The sequence below is a fragment of the Aplidium turbinatum genome, chromosome 15, assembly GCF_918807975.1.
Source record: "Aplidium turbinatum chromosome 15, kaAplTurb1.1, whole genome shotgun sequence".
Lineage (NCBI taxonomy): Eukaryota > Metazoa > Chordata > Ascidiacea > Aplousobranchia > Polyclinidae > Aplidium > Aplidium turbinatum.
The window spans coordinates 11,824,422-11,845,012 of NC_137486.1; the positions used below are offsets into that span (position 1 = coordinate 11,824,422).

At 38.4% G+C, this 20,591-nt stretch overlaps 1 protein-coding gene across 1 annotated transcript; it reads right to left on the minus strand.

Annotated features, from left to right (window-relative positions):
- Positions 1-581: 581 nt before the first annotated feature.
- LOC145784095 (tubulin polyglutamylase TTLL5-like) lies at positions 582-19,919 on the minus strand. The gene is made up of 29 exons (XM_082595847.1): positions 19,789-19,919; positions 19,211-19,320; positions 18,644-18,726; positions 18,081-18,187; positions 17,649-17,779; positions 17,376-17,458; positions 17,036-17,190; positions 16,430-16,531; positions 15,748-15,947; positions 15,035-15,116; positions 14,446-14,507; positions 14,181-14,242; positions 13,521-13,574; positions 12,900-13,129; positions 12,505-12,571; positions 12,067-12,205; positions 10,932-11,631; positions 10,096-10,219; positions 9,493-9,674; positions 9,027-9,221; positions 8,527-8,681; positions 7,928-8,056; positions 7,718-7,804; positions 7,317-7,472; positions 6,834-6,932; positions 6,197-6,369; positions 3,080-3,288; positions 2,351-2,505; positions 582-1,915 (listed from the first exon to the last, which is right to left on the minus strand). Exons 1-29 carry the CDS (start codon positions 19,887-19,889, stop codon positions 1,863-1,865), a joined length of 4,185 nt encoding a protein of 1,394 aa, XP_082451973.1. The 5' UTR covers positions 19,890-19,919; the 3' UTR covers positions 582-1,862.
- Positions 19,920-20,591: the final 672 nt, after the last annotated feature.

The following is a 20,591-nucleotide window of genomic DNA, read 5'->3' on the forward strand; positions in this document are numbered from 1 at the left end:
AGTCTCTATCCAAATTGTATTGTTCAGTAAGTTCACTTCACCAGGGCTATGGGATCATCCCTATTGAGCGTCATATTATCTGCGATTTCATGCTTGCGAATCGGCCGAGACAGTTTGGCTTCGGGACAGTGGAATCCCTATCATCACACTGCTATCCCTGGTTTGACTGAATAAACATTTTTAATAAAAAAACAAGAGGCAAAAACTAATCTTAAAGGTGCTATAAAGCTTTAAATAACGAACCTGGATTGTTTTTGTCGTCAAAAAGTGGATTTTTTTTGCAATTGTAAAGGAAATGAAACTTGGATAAAATACCCTCGACACTGGTGGACTTTGCTAGTTGATATTAACGATGTTGCGCCTCATGATGAAAAACTGCAATATCATTGCATGTCTTCGCTTGTTAACATTATCCTTTTCACTCATCGAACGATTAAGTTTGTCCATATCTATAAACACTTTTCAACTACAGCAATCACTTTGACTTCCACAAGACCACTCAATTGCAAAAAATAAGCAAGTATATTCTAAAAAATAAAACTGGATTTTTGTATAAAAAAAAAACGACAAAACATGCAGTGAAGAGTTTGGATTGGCTAATATCTTCTAGTCCAGGGGTGGGGAACCTTTTTAGTATTGCGGGCCACATAAAATGAGAAATAACACAGGCGGGCCACTAAAAATTTCGAAATTTTATTTACAGATAAAAAATGCAGCGAAGTAGACAATGATTTATTTCACTTTCACAGCTAGTGGGATGGCTGAAAGTTTTTATTTTTGGTGAGTCGTGTGATGTCTGCGGACACGGAAGATGTTGCAACTTTTAACTGCATCACGTTTTTATCAGTCAGTCTGGAGCGAAGTCGAATTTTTGTTAGATTCAATTTGGAAAAAAAAATTGCTCACGACAGTAGGTGCTTCCAAACAGAGACACATATTTCAAAGCATGTTTCCGCATGACTGAAAAATCATCAGCATTTAGGCTATGTAGCGTTGATAAAAGTTGAGCAGTGGAATGTTTTGGTAAACTTACATCGCTTTCAACGTACCGTCACTCTGGAGCTCTACTATTTCATGTTGGAAGTTACTAGGAATATCAGTTGCAACCACATTACAAGGAGAGGCAAAAATATCTATCTTCATTTCTTTACTCTTTATGTCCAACAATCTTGCTTTAAGTCTCTTTTGTTGACTCTGGTGACATATCACACTCTTCCAATCTGCCTTGAGCCAGCATGGAAGCAGTACGGCTCATAAAATCACATGGAACCCTGTCAAGTAACCCATGTTGATGCGTAATCTGCTGCAAGCGGAGATAGCGAATAATTATTAAGTCTCTTTTGAGCTGTTCCAATATACTTTGGGTAAAGAAATTTTGACGCGGGCCACATGGAAAAGTCACGCGGGCCGCATTCGGCCCGCGGGCCGCAGGTTCCCCACCCCTGTTCTAGTCAGTGCATCTTTGCTAAACTACATTACAAATCTACTAACATTATTAACCGCAGCTTTAAGCCCGAAAAAGCGGAAATATAATTTCATAGAGCCGACACAATTAGGCTACAGTATCTTTTTAATTGTCATTAAAATAGGCCTAAACTAATCCTACATGATAGCCTGGGCTACTGCGTAAATATTAGAAAGGTTCAAAATAAAATTTGGTTTTATTCCAAACTTCTTCCAGCTCAAATAACATTTGTTTTTAACACATGCAAAACGCAAAAAGAATTTTGCATGTCTGATAAATTTATTCTTTCTGTGGTGCACAACCACCTAGACTTCACCTAAAGTCGTTTTTGTGTGGTCTGCATTGACACAAAATGAGATAAAATTCTAGAAACATGTTGCAACGGAAATTTCATTGATCACGGTTTCCACAGTGGTTTTGTCGGGTTCGACTGATCGTTTTCATTTGGTTCTAGAAACAGTATTAGAATGTCAATGAAAGACTGAGAAAAGCAGAAAAACTGAACCTGTGTTTTGTTAACTTAGAGAAAGCTTTTGACAAAGTTCCAATTTAACTAATGGAGTTGGCAATGATGAAAAGAAGCATACCGTAGGTGCCAGTGAGAGCGGTTGTGACAATGCAAGAAAAAAAAAAATAATGTCGAATGAGAATATTGTTCAAAATAACTTTTGGTGAAAGAAGGTGGATAGAAAAAGGAAACGGGGCCGTCCATAACGAACATGAACAGATAAAGGATGAGACAGACAAAACCTGATTGAAGAAGGAAAATAAATGATGGATAGAATGAGATAGAGAAAGTTGGCGAAGACAATCGCTGCAAGGATAGAGTTGGCAAGCCCCACTAGTGAGAAAACAACGAACAGGAATGATGGTGATGCAACTTACCTGCTAATCGTAAGCTGGTGGATGAAACAACTTTGTCTTCAGATGTAGAATATTCCTGAACTTTAGTTGCTCCAGTCATAGGATCATGCTTTAAATTTTCGTAAAACGTCAGGTTAGATCCTCCATTGAGAACCCGATTCGGCAACTTATTTGTCCTGGATACCCTGTCAAGTAATACATATTACATAACCGACAAGAAGATTAAAATTATTCAAAGCGACTGTAGCCTACATCTGATATCTAATTTAAGATACGTGGTATCTTATGTTCTGCATGGTGGCAGCCCCTATTACAAATTATTGCATTTTCTGCTGTTTTCAGAGAAGGTTAGAGAGTTAGTGTAATCCTTTGCTAAACTGAGTGTTGAAAATTTTTTATTTCTTCAACGTGTCGGAAAAGAGTTTGCGGTTTAAACCTTATGCTTTCGAAACCTACTTTTGCATAGGTCCCTGGTTGGAAAAACATTATTGCAAACTTTTTAGGGGCAGTAACTAAAATGATAGTCTCACCAGTGGATTTCGGGGGAGTCCAGAGAGTGGTTACTCATTTGTTGCACAACACTGAGGCTAATATTAGAACTAGGCTATGTTATACCTACAATTTTATGGCCACTAAAAAAAGAAATAATTTATAACTGTTCCCAAGACATTAAAAAGTCAAAAGTATTAAATTTTAACGGCAAATATGTAGTGTCCATTGTCTCTGGCCACTCACCGGGAGTTTTCTGACAGCTTCTTCAGCGAGAGGGGTCGGTCACCAACTCGGGGTGCGACAGGTGGTCTTGGTGCAGGAGGTGGACGGTACAACTGCACTGACGAGAGACGGTCTGCAATGGTTTTCCCTCGCGTTGTTGCGGATGAATACGGACGTTTTGCACTGTTGTTGGCGAGGTTGATTTTAGGCGGTGACATGTGCTGGCCAGACACGGTGTTGTGAGCCTGCGCAATTGACGATTAATTGCAAGAACCAAACTTTTGAGTAAGCCTAGTTGTGGTTCACAGCTTCTACAAGTAGCCTATACAAAACTGCCAGGACTAAGCTTGTAAAGAAAGTTTTTCAGTCCGAAGATAAACATTCCTACAATGAATCGATTATATAGGCCTATTATAACCTACCCATAACAGCTTCAATAGAAATATTAAGAGTAGCCTATCATTATTTCCATAGAGCACTCTTTCTTATGTTCATTCGCTCGTTTTAATTGATAGCAAAAATATGCGCAAATTGTTAAATAGTGGGCTACACAGATCATCAAAGTGACAATGCAACTAACCGGTTTTGTCTGCGTCAGACTTTAACGGTTAAGCATTCGTAGCCAAGCTCATGATGGTTACACAAGTTGTCTCATAGTTAGTTTACGTTTATGCAGTGAAATCTATCGAAGGTGTGTTAAGATACAAAATGAGCTCACCCATCCATCACAGTAGCAACAAAGGCTTTCAGATTAGAAGATATAAAGCAACTTCCTACGAAACTGTTTATCAACCACACCAGAAGGGTCACCTTTGTCTGACTCACAAACTGTTGCAAGTTCTTTCGGCTGTGCAAGAGTAGCTAAGTTAGTTTTAAAGCAAGCCAAGGTTCATTTTGAAAGCAGAGTAAAAGAATAATCGAGTTTAGAACCGACCCTTCTGGTGTGGGCGAAAAAGATATCACACAAACTGCGTGAGACAGTGACAAAAGTACAAATTTTTCTGCAGGATACTGTTAACTATCCATTTTCTGCTCTGGCCTAACGCGAGCGGAACGAACTAGAAATGAAACAATTGCATTTTTAATCTATACCACAGCAATATCACTTCTTCTTGTGCTTGTTGTTATGTTGACACTGATCTGCTGGCAATGCTCCCATCTTGAACAAGCTGTTAATTTCTTTTAGAATGTTCTCGTAATAAAATATATTTCTGACTGTTTCTGAGCTTCTGTGGCTGTCCGTTGCTGGCTGAGACGGTCCGTTACCTTCGGCTGATTTTTGTTTTGATGTGACAGAAGTTTTGTTGCTTGTTAAATGTTTCGATTTACTTTGCACTGGTTGCTTTGGTTTTGACTTCACTAATTTTTTTCTTTTTCTCTCTGGTGTCGTCTGTTCGGTCGCAGCAGTCCACGCAACTTTGACTGGCTTAGGTACACGCTTTTTACTACTAGACAAAACTCGTTTCAAAAAAATATTGTCCTGGGTGAAGGTTTCGCTTTCTGGAAGAGTAGAATTGATGAGCTTTTCTGTGCGTTCTATAAGCAGCGCGTCTTTCAAGTTATCACATGAACAAACACTCTCTCCGTCAACTGCCTCCACACCCTGGTCTGAACCCAAGCATTTCATCAAGCTATCATCCACACCAGCGGCGGGGTAAGGAAAGTAGTTGCACACGTTATAATCGTCTCGGTAGTTGGATGGGCAAAAAGAACTATGATAGGTGTCTTGCACGAACTCATCCGACCTCAACTCTGCTTGCTGCCTGTCACGCCACTCGTTCAACATCTGCAGCAAATACGATAAAATGTAAATAATGACTTTAATTCATATTTAAAAAATGCGAAGGTAAACTTTATTCTGTCAACATCGATCACTAAGCCGGTTGTCGCGATCCCTAAGCCAGGCAGGCCACTGGACGGTGCAAAGAGCTATCGCCCCGTCTCCTTGCTCTGCATCCCTTTCGGGATCCTTGGGGGACTGATCTGCGCCCGTGTCGAGCCAATGCTGAATACTGCGCCCCTGCCTGGTGCCGCAGTGCCCACACCCGCCTCATCGACAGCCCAATCAACGACGCATTGCGAATTGTGACTGGATGCCTGCGCCCAACTCCAACAGAGTATTTACCAATCCTTGCAGGCATCCAACCTGCTGAGCTTCGCCGAAAGGGAGCCATTATACACCTGGCTCGCCGGGCGGGGGATCCTGACCACTTGCTCCATGCAAAACTCAACATCCCACCTCAGGAATCTCCCCGGCAACTAAAGTCAGGACACCCCTTTGTGCCAGCTGCTGTTGAATTACTACAACCATTCAGCGATCGTGCCATCAGCGCAGCACACTTCATGGAAGACACTTGGAATGCAGCATGGTGCGCCACCGACACCAAACTACATGGTTTTATGCCCCACCCGGTGGCGCGCCCCCCTGGTATGGACCTTCCTCGGCCGACTTGGGTCAAGCTCAACAGAATCCGAACCGGAGTCGGTCGCTTCCATTCCAACATGCACAAGTGGGGTCTGGCTCCCTCATCGGCCTGCGAATGCGGCGCGGAGGAACAAACTGCTGACCATGTCGTTCTCGAATGTCCCATCTACAAGGCACCAAATGGAACGCATGGTATAGCAACGCTGGACGAAGCTACACTCACCTGGCTCTCCACCACCTGCCCTGAAATTTGATCTAGTCTCAAACGAAAGAGAGAGAGAGAGACTAAGCCTGTGTTTATGGCTCCAAGCCTCTACAACTACAAGCATAGCAAACTTCCAAATCAAGCTTCAGGAGAAATTTTCTCAACTTTAACCTTAAAATTTCAACCATAAATCAACAATAGCCTCTTAATTTTCAATTACTGACGATATCTGCCCAAACAAAATATTCTACAAACTTCTACAAAGTAGCTTACGAATCCAAATCCTGCATAATGTGAGGCATAAATAAAAGTTTATTGACAGATGTTCTTCCAACCGTAATTTTATTTCAAACGACCATCATCTCCACGTCCGGGTAAGCAAAAGTATCCAACAAGCATCATTACCGTATTTTTGAATACTTTTGCTAAGATTAATGTCAGCATCTTGCTAAAAAGGCCGAAAATGACTGGGTTATTTTCAATTTATTAATGATATGTGCGCAAAATAAGACATTTTTCCAACCTGCGCAAGCATTGCTTGGTGTTTTGCTTTGCTTTGTTGAAGCAACACATTGCTTTGTTGCGACAGCATTTGTGTGGAATTTGAATAGAGCGACTCATGTAACGTTTGCATAGCTAAGCGGTCGTTTTGTTCATGAAGGGAATCGTCGCTGCCTTGACCAAACTTTTGCAAACCTAAAAACACAGCAAGGAGTCAAATATCACCAGATCAAGAAATGTGGTGTTTCTGTTTTGGATTAGTAAAGACTGGGAAGACGCTTGACTGCGTTGGTTCTTTAACGACTAAAGTTATTTCGTTGGTCCGCCCCGATAGCTGTTGGTTAGTACGTGACTTCGTGAAAGAAACTTCAATATCAAACGGTGCTGGTTCGACTCTCGGGGTGTGCGCTTGAGCAACGATTTCTAAGGACTGCTCTCCATTCAGCGGCACTTAGTAGATATACTCATAGTTCTCCGGCAGTAACACAGCAACAATCAGAAACTTCACTCTGTCAATATCGGCAACCAAGCCTGCGTCAGTGGTTCAAAGCCTCTACAAAGATGCAAAACTGACAGAATTAAGATCTCAGAGCTGTCAAGAGTACGAGGATAAAGATGCAATCAATCAAATGTAGCTAAGAAAAATTGCTTTTTTTCACCTGGGTCGACCATGCTCTGCACAGAAGGGTCGACGCTGGCTAGGTCACAGAGACTCGACGTGCGTTGAGGTGCACTCATGTGACGTAGATCACCAGAACCTGAAATTGAACGGGAGTTGACCAACGATGATAATAATAGTGTAATAATTGATAAAAAAAAATACATCGCTTTGATAGTCCGAAGTGAACACAAACTGAAATGAAACGGTTAAACCGAGCTTGTAAACAAAGTGACGTGCTATCACGTTATATTTTTCTCGAGGAATTTCATACACACTTGTATCAGAGAGAACATGATCCTCTAGTGTTGGTACGTTACTAATGGATACATCCACACGCAGCAAAAGCATAAAATAAATATGGTATTGTTTTCTGCTTAGTTGTAGTGCGCAGACAAGTCATAACAGTTTGGTTCGAAATGCCCAGCATTTTTTTATAAAACCTTCTCATCTAACCTCAACTACATATTATAGCACCACTCACCCATTTTGTGGTGGTGAGAGGAATTCATATTGGCCAGGTTGAGATTGGACAGATGCTTGGATAAAGCTGTTAATTGAACAGACGCCGAGTATTGTCGGGCCGCTTGTCTTTCGGTCAGTCGCTGCAGGGCATCAGAGATAGCTTCTTGATTTGCGGCTGACATGCAAGAAAACAATGTGAATGATGATAGCGTTGAAATCTTTGATAAACATACTGAAGACATGCCTAAGAATGGAAAAAAGTGGACAAAATTTGGTAGGCTCTGTGATAGTTAGCCTATGTGGTATCTTCAAGAACAACAAATCTAGCATTTTGTGATCAGTTGCAAGTCGAACCAAACTGCACTACATGTGCAAAAAAATCAAATAATTCGTCTCACTTTTGTTACGTGTCTAATGTACCTGTTTGATAATGAATACTGCCACTTAACGGACGGTTTGAAGCAGATCCGGGTCTTATGGAGGACTGACTTGCACTGTAAAGATTTCCTAAAATAAACACATGAAGAAAGTATTTAAACACTTGAGAATTCGATATATACGATCATGTTAAAACATTGCAATAAACGTCTAAGACAGCATTGTGTGAAAATATTACAAACCCAAAGTTACCAGAAGCCATGAAAGGTTTGGCGCTGGCAGGCCGCCTCGTGGAAGCAGACTGGTTCACTCCTGGTGTCTTCGCGCTGTAGATGTAAGCGGCCTGCTGCAGAGAAGACATGCTAGAATGGGGCGTTGTTTCTGTGATAAGCATTCAAAACATTATCACCACTTGCAACACACAATCACCATTTGTTATGCTTGTGATTCGGGTAGACACCATGCGTTGAAGAGATCAAAAAATATGTTTTTCTAAGTGCCGCACTTGTAGGTACAACATCTCATCTCGTGTCAAGTTGGTACGACTCCAAAATAGTTTGCCTCTGTCCACCAGTCGCATGGTGGTGGTCAAAATTAAGACATTACTTGTACTGTAGTGACCGAGCCAATTTTCTTGCTCATTATCGCATTTTATTCTTCAGCATGTCATATTGTAATTTCAGTGTTTCGTCGCTACTACCTTTTCTTTCCAGACTCTTGCTGTGTTGAGGATATATTGCATATATTGCAGGAGTCAGAAAAAATAACTGAACTTAAGAAAGTGCTTTACAAATTGCGGTCAACGTAATTAGCTTATTTGACATTGTACTTCAGTTAAAAAAACAACCTACCTTTGCAGTCATCATTGTGTGGATAATAAGGTGAAGAAGTGTTCAGACTAGAAGTGCTAGCGGTTGAAACACCGTAACTGGTATTGTGTTGCTGTGCGAGCATGTTGCTGGATGGACTCTCAAGAGCACCCGATGGTTCTTCTTTATCAAAAAACCTTATCGAAAAAAGATGGATCACAAAAATAGTCTAAACCGCGATTATTGAAGACGGCCTGTTGCATTTAATATCATAGATATGCTGATATATGCTATGATATATGCAATTTGTAGGTCACATTCACAGACATGGAGATATGGTAGCACTATTGGGCATGATACAAAGAAAAAGAAGCAGAGTTCGCTAAAGATTAATATATCTAAACAGCTTGAATCAATGGGCCATAAACACAACAGTCAAAGCAAATAATTCTATAGAATGTCAAATGACAGAGAAGTTTGGAAGACCATGATCGCCAACGTCTGTATCAGATCAGGCACATAATCATCACATGCACAGAAACCTTGTGGAAATCTTCTTCGCTTTGCTGGCTCCAAGGAAGACAGAGGCCGACTTGTTCTTGTGAGTATAAGCAGTTAGAACCTCCTCCAGTGATGATTCTGAAGCATTGGAGATGAAACTTCGGAAGTCACCATCAGCTACGGACTTATCCTCTGCACCAGGATCATTTCCTCTTGCTGACACATCTTTGTCCATCCTACCGATCAATTTTGAAGATGTCATGTGTAATGTGTATTGCTGGCATAAAGCGATGCACCTTTCCACAAAGTATGCACTTTGCTTGTGAATTCAACCACCAAAACATTTTTTCTGTTACAAACCAGCATCTATGGTTACCGCAGCTTGTTGGTTACCTTACAAGCTAAGACGCTTCGGATGTACTTTACACAAAGGCCAATGGTGTTGAAAACAAAATAAAAAAAACAACTTGTCACTACTACGCCCCAAAACAAAAGTTTTCTACTTGCCCCAAGTGCTGCTTGTGCTCCATCGAATCAGATTCTTTGTTGTAGATTCGCACAAACTCAGCCAGTTGCTTGGAGAGTATTCGCTTCCGGTCTATGATCGGGAGTCGGCGACTGGGCACCACCACGGAGAAAGACTGGCACAAGTTGCCAGCAGCTCGCTTCAGAAATCTCAAAACTAAGTCCTGAACGAAAATTTATTAAACAAACAGCAACGAGATAAACAACAAACTATCAACAACGGTCGGCTGCATAGTCGAGTGATTGGAGCCCTAGCTTTACGTTCCAAAAGGTGGACACAAAAAGTGGCTTTTTTGCCTTCCCGTCCACTTAATCTAAATCTGTAACTACTGGATGTAGCCTGGATACGACAAAAAAGAACATATGCTCTTTTGTGAAGACGTCAAAGCCACGGTGTAACAAACTTTAAAAATAATTTTAAACGTCGTAATTTGACAATAAGTTGCAAACACAAGCCTTCAACTTATGTAAGTGTCCATGTCCAATTTCAACAAACCATGGGTGAGGTTGAGGATATTCAACTAATTCTTATTCAAACAAGAATATCTTTAAAATCAAATACCACGTTCTTGTCATTTGTCTTACCATTTGCTCCTCCTGTTTGTAAACAGCGTCGGTTATTTCTTGAACGTGGCCCTCAGATTCCATCCTCAACCGATGCTGGACTCGAGACAGGTAGGCTGAGAATGCTTGCCGGGCTTGCAGTTTTCTAGCAAAGTTATAGTTCTTTAGCGGAATAGCAAGATGTTGGCCAAAGATCAAAACTACATTAACATCTGAAGAAAACATATTAAAATTTGAAATAAAAAATTCGATTGATGTGCGTAGTCTAAGGAGGTAACGTAAATAAAAATTTATTGACTTAGACCAGAGGTCACCAAACTACGGCCCGCGGGCCGGAACCCGCCCGCGAACTGATTTCATCCGGCCCACCACGTGCTGCGGAAATAATACCTGTAGTGTAAAATGCCCTGTAGTGTATCACAGCAGGGGATAACTTTTCCGGCAACCTTTCAATTTTCATCACAACTTTGCTATTCCACCGCTAACTTTGTTCTTTATTGTGCTCAATTCAAGTCAATGGAGATTCTAAATACAGTAGTTGTATATCTTTTCGCAATTTGCATCCGGCCCGCAGCTGTTAATCCCGCAGCAATCCGGCCCTCAGAGAAAAAAGTTTGGTGACTCCTGACTTAGACTATAAAATAAGTGTGTTTTTTTTCAGCAGCCCGCAGCCCTAAAGGCCGTAGGCATTTCTCTCTAGAGCAGTGTACTGTTCATAAGCATGAAAAAAATCTAGGGCTAAAGTCGAAGGGGCGCCACTCCGCAACCAAAGAGCCTGGTAAATGTACGTCATAATTAACTATGATGTGATAGGACTGGAAAATTAGTACAATTATAGACAAAAGCAATAAACAAACCCGAGATTTCCTCCTGATTTCAACACCGCCAAAACGTCAACTGCACTCTGATTTCGTGCAGTTTTGATCGTGGTTTGTTTTTGATTAATGCCGGCTATCTTCTTAGCAATCTCCAGAGAAAGACTCGAAGCAGACGCACTCGATAACGCTTTGCTTCCCTCACTTGACAACGAAGTGGGAGTGGTAAGAGTGCTGTCTGAGCTGGAACTAGACGTTTTTGCAACGGATTTTATCTCCACAGACTCGGATTGTTTATCAGACGGCGCTGCCACGCTTTCAACAGGACTGCTTGACTTGTACATGTACACACGCTGCGATGGCGCAGATTTTGTTGCTATTTTGCCGGGTTTGGTATATTTTGTGGTTGCAGCAGTTTGATTTTGTTTGCGGGCGAATGCGGTTATTGTACTGCTTCCGGAACTCTGTTCGGTTTTGGGAGTTTTGCCAGTGGAAGACAATTTCGTTTTTGGAGGCTTTTCGCCGGAGGCTGTTGTTTCTTGCTTTGTGGGCTGTGACGCAGAACCAGCGTCTCCAGAACTCAAAGACGATCCTTGCTTTAAATTGGTTTTGATTTTTTTTGACGAAGTGGCAGTTTCGGATTCTAATTCTTGCTCGCTTTCTTCACCATCATCCTCATTTTCTTCCTCACTGCTGGACTGACGAGATTTGCTCGTTCGCTTTTTCAATTTGTTGTCAATTCCTAAAAATAATTTTTTTCTGCTATTGATAAACGTCAAAAAGCTTTGTCTCCCAGTGACTTTGTCTCTCACCTAATTGAAGAAAATTTGCTCAGAAAAGTTCTTAATCAAACCAGGAAAAAATTACCTTTAACGGAAAAGTAACTATTGCTCATTTATATTTATCAATTTTGTTTCCAATTAATGACATGTTTATATTTATCGATCACTTTTCAACATGAATACCAATATTACTTTCGTTGACATTTAACGTCTGTTCATCTCTGTATAAACAAAATTACCAAAGGGCTATAATTATATCACTCTATTAATCGCATTAAAAAGTTATTAAATGTGCTTAACATTCTATTCTGGGACATCATATGAAACTATAGAACAAGATCACATAACAAATCGTCGGTACAGCAGTAGATTGGAATTACACTGGCAAGCCATACCAACTGGTGTTTCACTGTGTTTTGATTTCTTCCGCGTTGCTGAAGAGGTTCTTCTCTTTTTATGGGATTCGAGAGAAAACAACTTTCGCTCGTACTGGATAAACCTTTCAGATATCATGTGATGACGGCTTTCAAGTATCTAAAAAATAAAATAAACCATGAGAAAACCTCGCAAAAAACTTAAACCTTGCTTTTCCCATCTCGCATATAAAATGATTTGCAGTTACAGTAAACAGAACTTTTTGTTTTTTGCCTTAAGCGTTTTAATTGTCTTGTTTCTCAGATGCGAACTAAGCCAAAACGAATACTCGGGGTAGCGTAGATTTTGGCAAGAGTGTGTATGGGATTAATATTTTGAAAGCAAGTTTTGACAAACTTGATTTTTATCACTTTGTAACACAAATTTACGGAAATCTGATGCAAAGAAACAAGACTAACCTGGCTCGGATTCATGCTTCGTATCCTCGCCACAGCAGCAGAGTAAGCCCCGTGTATCGGCTTCGCTCTGACAAGGAAACAAAGAAATTGTAATTTTCTGGATGATGACAGATGAAACATAACTAAGTGACCAAACACAACACGAATGTAACAAACATCACAGCAAATGCAAGTATAAAACTTCGATAGAGTGAATTTGCTGTGTTGGACCAAAAGCATATAACTCTAAGCAGTATCGTACAGTTTAGTATTACGTTAAATTAACATACAAATATACAAAAGTTAATTAGAACTTTCAAAGATGGAAAAAGCATAAAAAAGGTGAAGTTTTTAAAACTCTACAGCTTTCTGTAAATATTTCAGTACTGTAGGCAACAGAGCAGAATTGCTTTCACCTCTCTGGAAACAGCTTTTGAGCTAGCATGCGATTCAAGTTGGTCTTGTACTCCAAGAATGATCCGTACATCTCCCACGTTTCAACAGTGGGAAAGATACGAACGAAGCTGCCCCTGCGCTGGTACTGCTCCTTGGCCATGGTGAGTACTCGACTCTCTTCAGCAGAAAGACCACCTTTGGAGACCCCAGCAGCTACGTCTTTGTATCCCGCGGACGATGGCCTTTTACTCTGATGAGAAAAGTATTACATGAGACGAACATTACACAAAATCAGTAGTAATCTGGTTTATTTCGTTGTAGAGAAAATAAAAAGAGCTGGGGCTATTGTCAAACGCACGGCTGTAAAGAAATTAGTTACCACTATCAAACCTACTCGTGAAAAATTAAATGGATATTATGATACAAATGCATTTCCCTTCATCCTGATTCGTTTCATGCGGTCCGAGTGACGCAAATAATGCAGCGTTTCAGTGCAGGAACGCATCAATTCAGTGGACATACGACTAACACGCGTTGTGAGATATCATGGAAAACGGTGTTTTCCAAGATTTTATAGGGAACTCGCAAAAAATGACCTCTTCATATTGTGAAAAACCATGAAAATGTTAAATACATCTCACCCCCCGACTCGCAGTTCCCCCGGTAGAAGAGCTTCGTTGGGCAGAATATGGTCGCTGGAAAATAGGAAGTCCTCATATAAATATTAACGACATAGTAGGCCTATATCAAAGTAATTATAAGCAATTAGGCTATGACAATAAACATACAAGAAAATGCAACAGCATAAGTTTGCGCTTGTCTAAAAAAGTACTTTTTTATAATTTATTTACAAAAAAAAAGAAAATTTGACTCGGAGCGCAGTTGCCAAAATCAGATAGAGGTGATTTCTTAAAGTAGCAGTATTGTATCTCCAGCTGCCGAAAAAATACAATCATGCTTTGCTTTCAGCGTTTTACAAAGCAGCCAGTTTCGGTGCAGCCAACTGCATTATTATTCTGAGTCCATTACCATGATTTTGGATACTCAGCAGGAAAGTAATTTAGTGCTTTTTTTGTAAGGTTTTTGATACGACAAGACGGGGTACCGAACCCAGGTTCAACTACACGGAGGCGACCTCTCTCACCTCTAAGCCGTTGAACTTAGTATGAAGAGTAAGGACACACTTGCTTTTTAGAAGACGAAATAACGTGGTAGGCTTTTTATTTAATATACCGGTACGGTATAATGAAATCACCACAGCATTTCGCAAGTAAAAATAGTTTGTAAACAAAGCAAAGTACCTGAATTAAATCCATTTGCTTCTTGGTTTGACGTCGAGACATTGGGTCGATGCAGCGAAAGCCTGCAAGATAAGCCATAAAATTTGTCTTTGAAATTGCAACTGTAAATGCCACGAAAAAAATGTTATAACACGTTATCATTACACGTTCAGCTATAGTTATTGCCTTACTTTTAAGATTTTGAGTACTTTATTTCATGTTAAATCTAACCACAATGGCTCAACAGAAAGTAAAAATATATACAACTCTAAAATCACGTCCAAACCTGCAATGCTAAAGAAGTCTGCAACCATGCTGGATTTAATCTTCAGATCAAGAGGTGCATCACTGAAAACAAGATGATAGTCTTAATGTGGTTGAAATCACGGATTTCAACAGTGTAGACTACCTTCCTAAATGAAAACTGTGCCAATAGCATCAATTGGCAACACTACATCATTAAATACAATGCCATTTCCTTGGAATATTTGAAGTAAATTGTGCGAAGCAAGAACCTTATGTCGACTTTTCTATGGACACAAAAGGCAATATTGCCAGCTCATAAAGTCACATGTGAACAATATTTGTCACAGCAATTATTCTCAATTTTTATGGCACAGATTCAGGCAAATTTAGTTACCTTTCAAAGTTCTCGAACTTTCTATGCAAGGAATCGCATTTTGAAATATTTACATGTCATAACTTTAGTACGTAAACATATTAAAAATGTGTATTGATGCTTAATTAATGTACGCCTTGATTTTTATGAAACTTCAAGAATCTACAAACTTATTTCATGAAGGACTAGTTTAAAAGCAATTTCAACAAAAGCGAAAATAGTAAATCAGCTTTATTCACAATCACACTGCACTCACCAAGCTAAAGAGGGCGACAGGTTTCCTTCCAAGATCCATGGCTTTAGATTCTCATCGATCAAGATGTCGAAACCATACAGCTCTGTTGTCAATACATAATTTTGAAAATGTAACAACAATGAATGGGTATTAGTGTCTCCGGAAATTAATTTCATAACTGACTTTCACGCTGGTATTCCAGAAACTCAACATTTACATAAGCTAAAATACATCACATTTAATTTAAACAGCTCCATTTTCTTACACCTTTAACATTAGCGTGATCGGCTTTCAACCAATAAAACACGATATTTTTTGCTTAAAAGAAGTGGCATAACTAGTATTTTATTTAGTTATGTAACTATGGAGTATCAGAGTGTAATAGCAGTCAGCGAAATAAGTCAGTGATTAAGCAAATCTTTATTTTCGGAGATAGCATTTTTGAAAGCTTAATCCAGTCTGTTCCGCATGCTTGTGTAAGCTTTGTCATTATAGGTGATCAGGCCTGCGTCAGTGATTTAAAGCGAATTTCTCGCCTATTGTTAAAGTGTCGTTGTCTGAAAATTGTTCTGTTCAATAACTAGGGCTGAATATAGAGTTATCATAAAGTAACACACATCGATGCGATTAACCAGCGTTGCTCAATCTTGTCCTTTCCTCGTTTCACACCAAGACTTTTGCTCAATAAACTAACAAGGCAAGCAAAAATCTACTCTAATTGTTGATCAACGAACCGACGCAGTTGTCCTTGTGTGGCACAAACATCTTGCAAGCGGTGGCGATGGGGAGTTCCGCGGCTAAGATTGACTTTATGATCACAGCTTCAATCCTGGACATTAGCGTCGAAGTATCGATGCCTTCTTGTTTCAAGTAGCGCAGCATGGCGCTCATGCTCCATTTGTTTCCGTAGTCCTCAACGTCTGGATCTTCGCATCTGTTACAAGAAGTCAAAACACCAAAAATTGAGCTTTTTTCATTGTATGTTAAAACATAAGTGAGGAGTTTTATTTGCGTCTAAGTTGTGCAATTTAAAAAAACATAGTTAATCTTCTTTTTTAATGAAGTCGCTTACGTAGTAAGTCTGAGTTGTATAACAATACACATTTGAAAATAAATTCGAAAAATCGATAAAAGAGTAGTATCTTGAAGAATAAAGAATTGGTATCTATTTTCAAGGTATCCAAACCTTGAAAATCTTAGCAGGTTATTTGCCCTTTATGACAGTGCGTTTCCATGATCTCATTTAAAGTCTTCGCCATGGGTATAACTTTAATTTCCAAAAAAGTTAAAGAATATTAATAATAAGATGATTATACTATAAATCTGTAATAAATTCAAATAATTTAGTAGTCGGGAAATGTGTTTAAATTTAATATGAAATTTAGTCCACACTTTGCTGGGCCACCTCGTACCTACCTGACGTAGTCGTGACTCTTTTTGTTGATAGAATAATTGGTGAGGTGCATCATTTGGTTCTTCAACTGCTTGTTGGTCTTCTCGTACTTGACAGTTGCAAATCTTTGACAACAACGGTTTAAAAATCAACAAAACACTGCGTGGTTTTTGGCGAACCGTATTAAAGGGACAGTGGACATTAAGACTGTTTTCGTTGTCTGTTACAGGAAAAAACGAAATGAAAGCAAAACACATGAAAATCTTTGAACATAAAAACCCTTCAGAGTTTGAGGTGCGTGGGCCTGCACCATGTTCTTTAAAGAATGATCGATTATTTAGGCGTAAGATTGTTCGAAGCAAAATTTTATTTTCGAAATCCAATTGTAAATTCGAAAACTTCTATTTGAATTACTACTCTTGCAAAAAAATTGTTTCGATTTATTTTGAACCGCCTTTCATAAAGTTTTGTCACAACAAAACCAACCCGTTTCGAACCACCCCAGAATTTACATCAAACAACACGACATTGACCAAATTCTAAATGTTGATAGTTTTAAAAAAAAAGTTCAAAAATGAAAATTAGCCATCACAAAACGATATTCCTGAAATGCCCAAATCGAATTTTACCTGGTCAAACCCTCTTCAAAAAGATAAATCAAGAGTGGATCGTATGAGGTGATGGCAACGTACACACGAACATCAAACTTGAATCCATCAATAAGAAGCGGATTGCTGATGTATTTGCAAACCATTATGTTGTCTTCGAGAGGAACTTGATTGGGCTAAAAGTAACAAAAACATGGTAAAAACACTTAAAAAATGATGATAAAAATTTACATTAAAATTTAACTCGTGGAACAGTTAAATAGCTTTGAAAAAACTTTAATCTTATAGAGTAGATAGACTCATGTAACTTGTAGCCGACAAGATTCTAACTGTTGAAAGTTTAAAAGTACCATAAACTTACGTTATTGATTAAGTAAATGCCTCTTCCTCTTGAAGAAGCTATGGGCTTTACAATCCAAGAGCCCTTTTCCTTCACATACGCAGCTGAAAAAACAAATTCATAAAAAGAATTACAAATATTGAACAGTTGAACAGTGAACAGTGAACAGATGTTGCATTAGATGTACATTCTCAATGGACCAATACCAGCAGTGACAAGCACACAAATTTCATTTATGACAGGACAGCTTCACACGTCAAATTTAAACTTTATGAAATTAAACTGCGCCCCCACCACAAAATTCCTGGTATTCTGAAGGCATCAAATAGCTCTTTGGAATGAAGTCAAAATGCTTGGCTCCTTTTGTGTGCGCCATACGCTCAATGTTTTTGTACAGTCTATCTTTTCTTGTTATTTCGTAGGACCTGTTGAAAATTGATTGAGTGGCATTTTTTGCAAGTACGGTAATTTTGCAACTGTGACCTCCAGACAAGCAAAAACATCATTAAGATAACACTCTGCGATGTTTCAAATTCCTACAATACTGTAGTAATGTTTCTATATTTAAAAAATAAAACATGTCATTATACGTTTCAGTTAAGGCTTACCTGTTTACCTTGCATTTAATAAATATCAGTCATGAGATAAGTCTGAACAATATCAACAAAATAAAAATATATATAACACCAGAACTTTCAAAACGTGAAGCACCAGTCTATACGTTACCTTGGAAAGTGGTTAACTTTTTGAAAATCGTGCAAATTTCTTAACGAAAACGGTTTCAAGTGAGCTCCGGTCCACATCAAATTAAATTCAGCACTATTCGGATGAACCTGAATGAAACCGTGAAAGTTTTAAATGACAGTCTTTGAGCAGAGGAAAAACAAGGCTTTAAAATACAAAAATAAATATAAAAAAAATGTTTTTTTTTATCAGTTTTAATTAATAACTCCAAATCACTGCAGTTAAGCACTGCAAAAGATACACGAGTCATTTTGTTGAAAACACTTTTTGAAAATCGCTTAGTTGAAACTGAATAATTTTTTTTTAAATGTGATTAAATAAATACAATGAAATTTTCTGTCAAAACAAGAGATTTCAGCTTCAAAAATCCCCAACTGTAACAAGCGAGGAAATTGTAATTTGGTAAATTAAAAATTTGGTATTATGAATGACTTCAACATAATAATTGGTGCTTTTTTCAAGGTTTCACAATGTACCAAAAGAGCAGGTACAATATTTGAGAAGAATTTTGGAATACCAACAATTAAATTTGTATTTTTACTCACCTCATGAAATCCATAGGCTCCTAAAACTGACCGAACAAGCTTGCTTTCAGTCTTCACCATTTTATAAGCAAGATGATATTTTTCTGATGGAAAATACAAATTTGTTAAGTAACTTGAACTGTCTCGTATTACATGTTGAAACTTAATAAAACCAATGTTTTAAGAAATATTTTCAACAAAAACATTGACTGAAAAAAAAAGAAATTAACAGCATGTTTAAACAAGCCTTGTTCCACACCATTAAACAAGTAACACTTTAACAAGTCACTAACACAAAATACATACTACACAGTTCATCATTATCAGCCATGCCTGAACAAGGCATCAACTACCATGATTTTCCACAACGATCAATCGTCCATTGTTCTTATTAAATTTACAAAATCTTGGTTTGTCCACATTAAAAGATTATTAAGAATTTCCAAACGTGGAAGCCCCTGGTGCCTCTGACCAGATAGTCGCCCCATCATTACTGCATGCTCAATTCCGTGATAAATTATATTACTACACAGTTACATACCCTTACAATGCTAAACTTTTCATGATTGAAACAATAACACACTTTACCTCCAATTGATTTAAGTTTTTTGTCTCGAGAGATCAAAGACTCCGGTCGAAACATAATGTATGGAGATTTCTTTGAACCTGAACTTGTCCATAGTAAAGCAGAATCTTCACTGAAACAAAACGTGTTTTTAATATGTTTTTTTATTTGAGATTATTGGCATAGCATTAAAACAAACTTTAGATGCAGATTGAGGTGCTGGCATTTGCAACACAGTTACGAAACTTTATAGGTGCAGTTGCAAACAAAATTTGAAAACAAGTTTGCAACACTCTAAAACTAAAGGTGGGCAGTACCGGTAGTGTGTTACTTTTGTAGCGCCATAACTTTTTTGGTATAAATAGCGGCACTGCAATTTTGTTGGAGTAGCAGCGCTACTTTTTTTTCAATGTAGAGTAGTGGAGAGATGCTACATTTCTTTCAATCGCACTTCTGCTACTTTCCAATTTTAAAAGTAGAACGCTACTTTTAAAGAAGCAGATGCCCATCTCTGTTTAACACACAGAAAACAAGATGTACCTGTATTTAATTTTATGCATCATTTTATCTTGTTTAAAAAATAGAAATTTTCATTTCTTACTTTAATTTGTTATTTGAATCATCTTCTTGTTCTTCATCTTCTGAACTTGTTGCAGTTAAAGAGCCAGAATAATCTGATGTAACCTCAGATGTATCTGGCATCGTCGTGCCTCAGTGGTGCAAAAAATCTATCAGCAGCTATTAAATTATATGCAACCAAAATTACCCTGCAAATTTAATAAAATTCCTCAAATGCAACTTTATGTCACCAGCTTTTTTCACACCAAGAGTATTGATAAGTTTGAGGTGTCCCTAACCGTCTGTACAGGTCTCTCTACCCCCTATAACTTTCCGACTGGAAATTTGCTCCACTTAAAATTTTTATACCCATCTAAACTCCACTAAATATTGGACAAAATTAGCCATCTGGCAACACTGAGTCCATAAACTCAAAATATGTTAAAAAATGCCACAAAAACTAACCTAGAAATATTTATCTTCAGTCAAAAATACATAAATTGTTATATTTATGTATTTTTACATAAATTGTTGCTTGTAATATACCTCACCTACACGCAAGAAATTTCCAGTTTTGCATTACCGAAGTGAACTAAACCTATGCGTGTTCTATATTCTTATCTCTTATATGAAAATTTTTGAGCTGAGGGGATTTAAATTTGTTACCATTATAATCAAACTGTGTCTTATACTAAGTCATTATAGATGGTCATTTCTATCCAAAACATATATATGGTTTGACAACAATACTTTGCAACAGGTGTCAATGTAGCCAGTATCATCATGGCAAATTCTAATGTATAACAAAATAAACTAAAAAGTCAAAAATCATTGAGATAATTCGTG

Excerpts from the sequence above, each read along its gene's own strand:
- LOC145784095 (XM_082595847.1), bottom strand. The coding sequence starts at position 19,889 with ATGCCAGATACATCTGAGGTTACATCAGATTATTCTGGCTCTTTAACT. Across the intron at positions 14,508-15,034 it reads CTGTCGCCCTCTTTAGCTTG|TGATGCACCTCTTGATCTGA; the intron begins GTGAGTGCAGTG and ends TCTTGTTTTCAG. Across the intron at positions 11,632-12,066 it reads ACACAGTGAAACACCAGTTG|GAATTGACAACAAATTGAAA; the intron begins GTATGGCTTGCC and ends AATTATTTTTAG.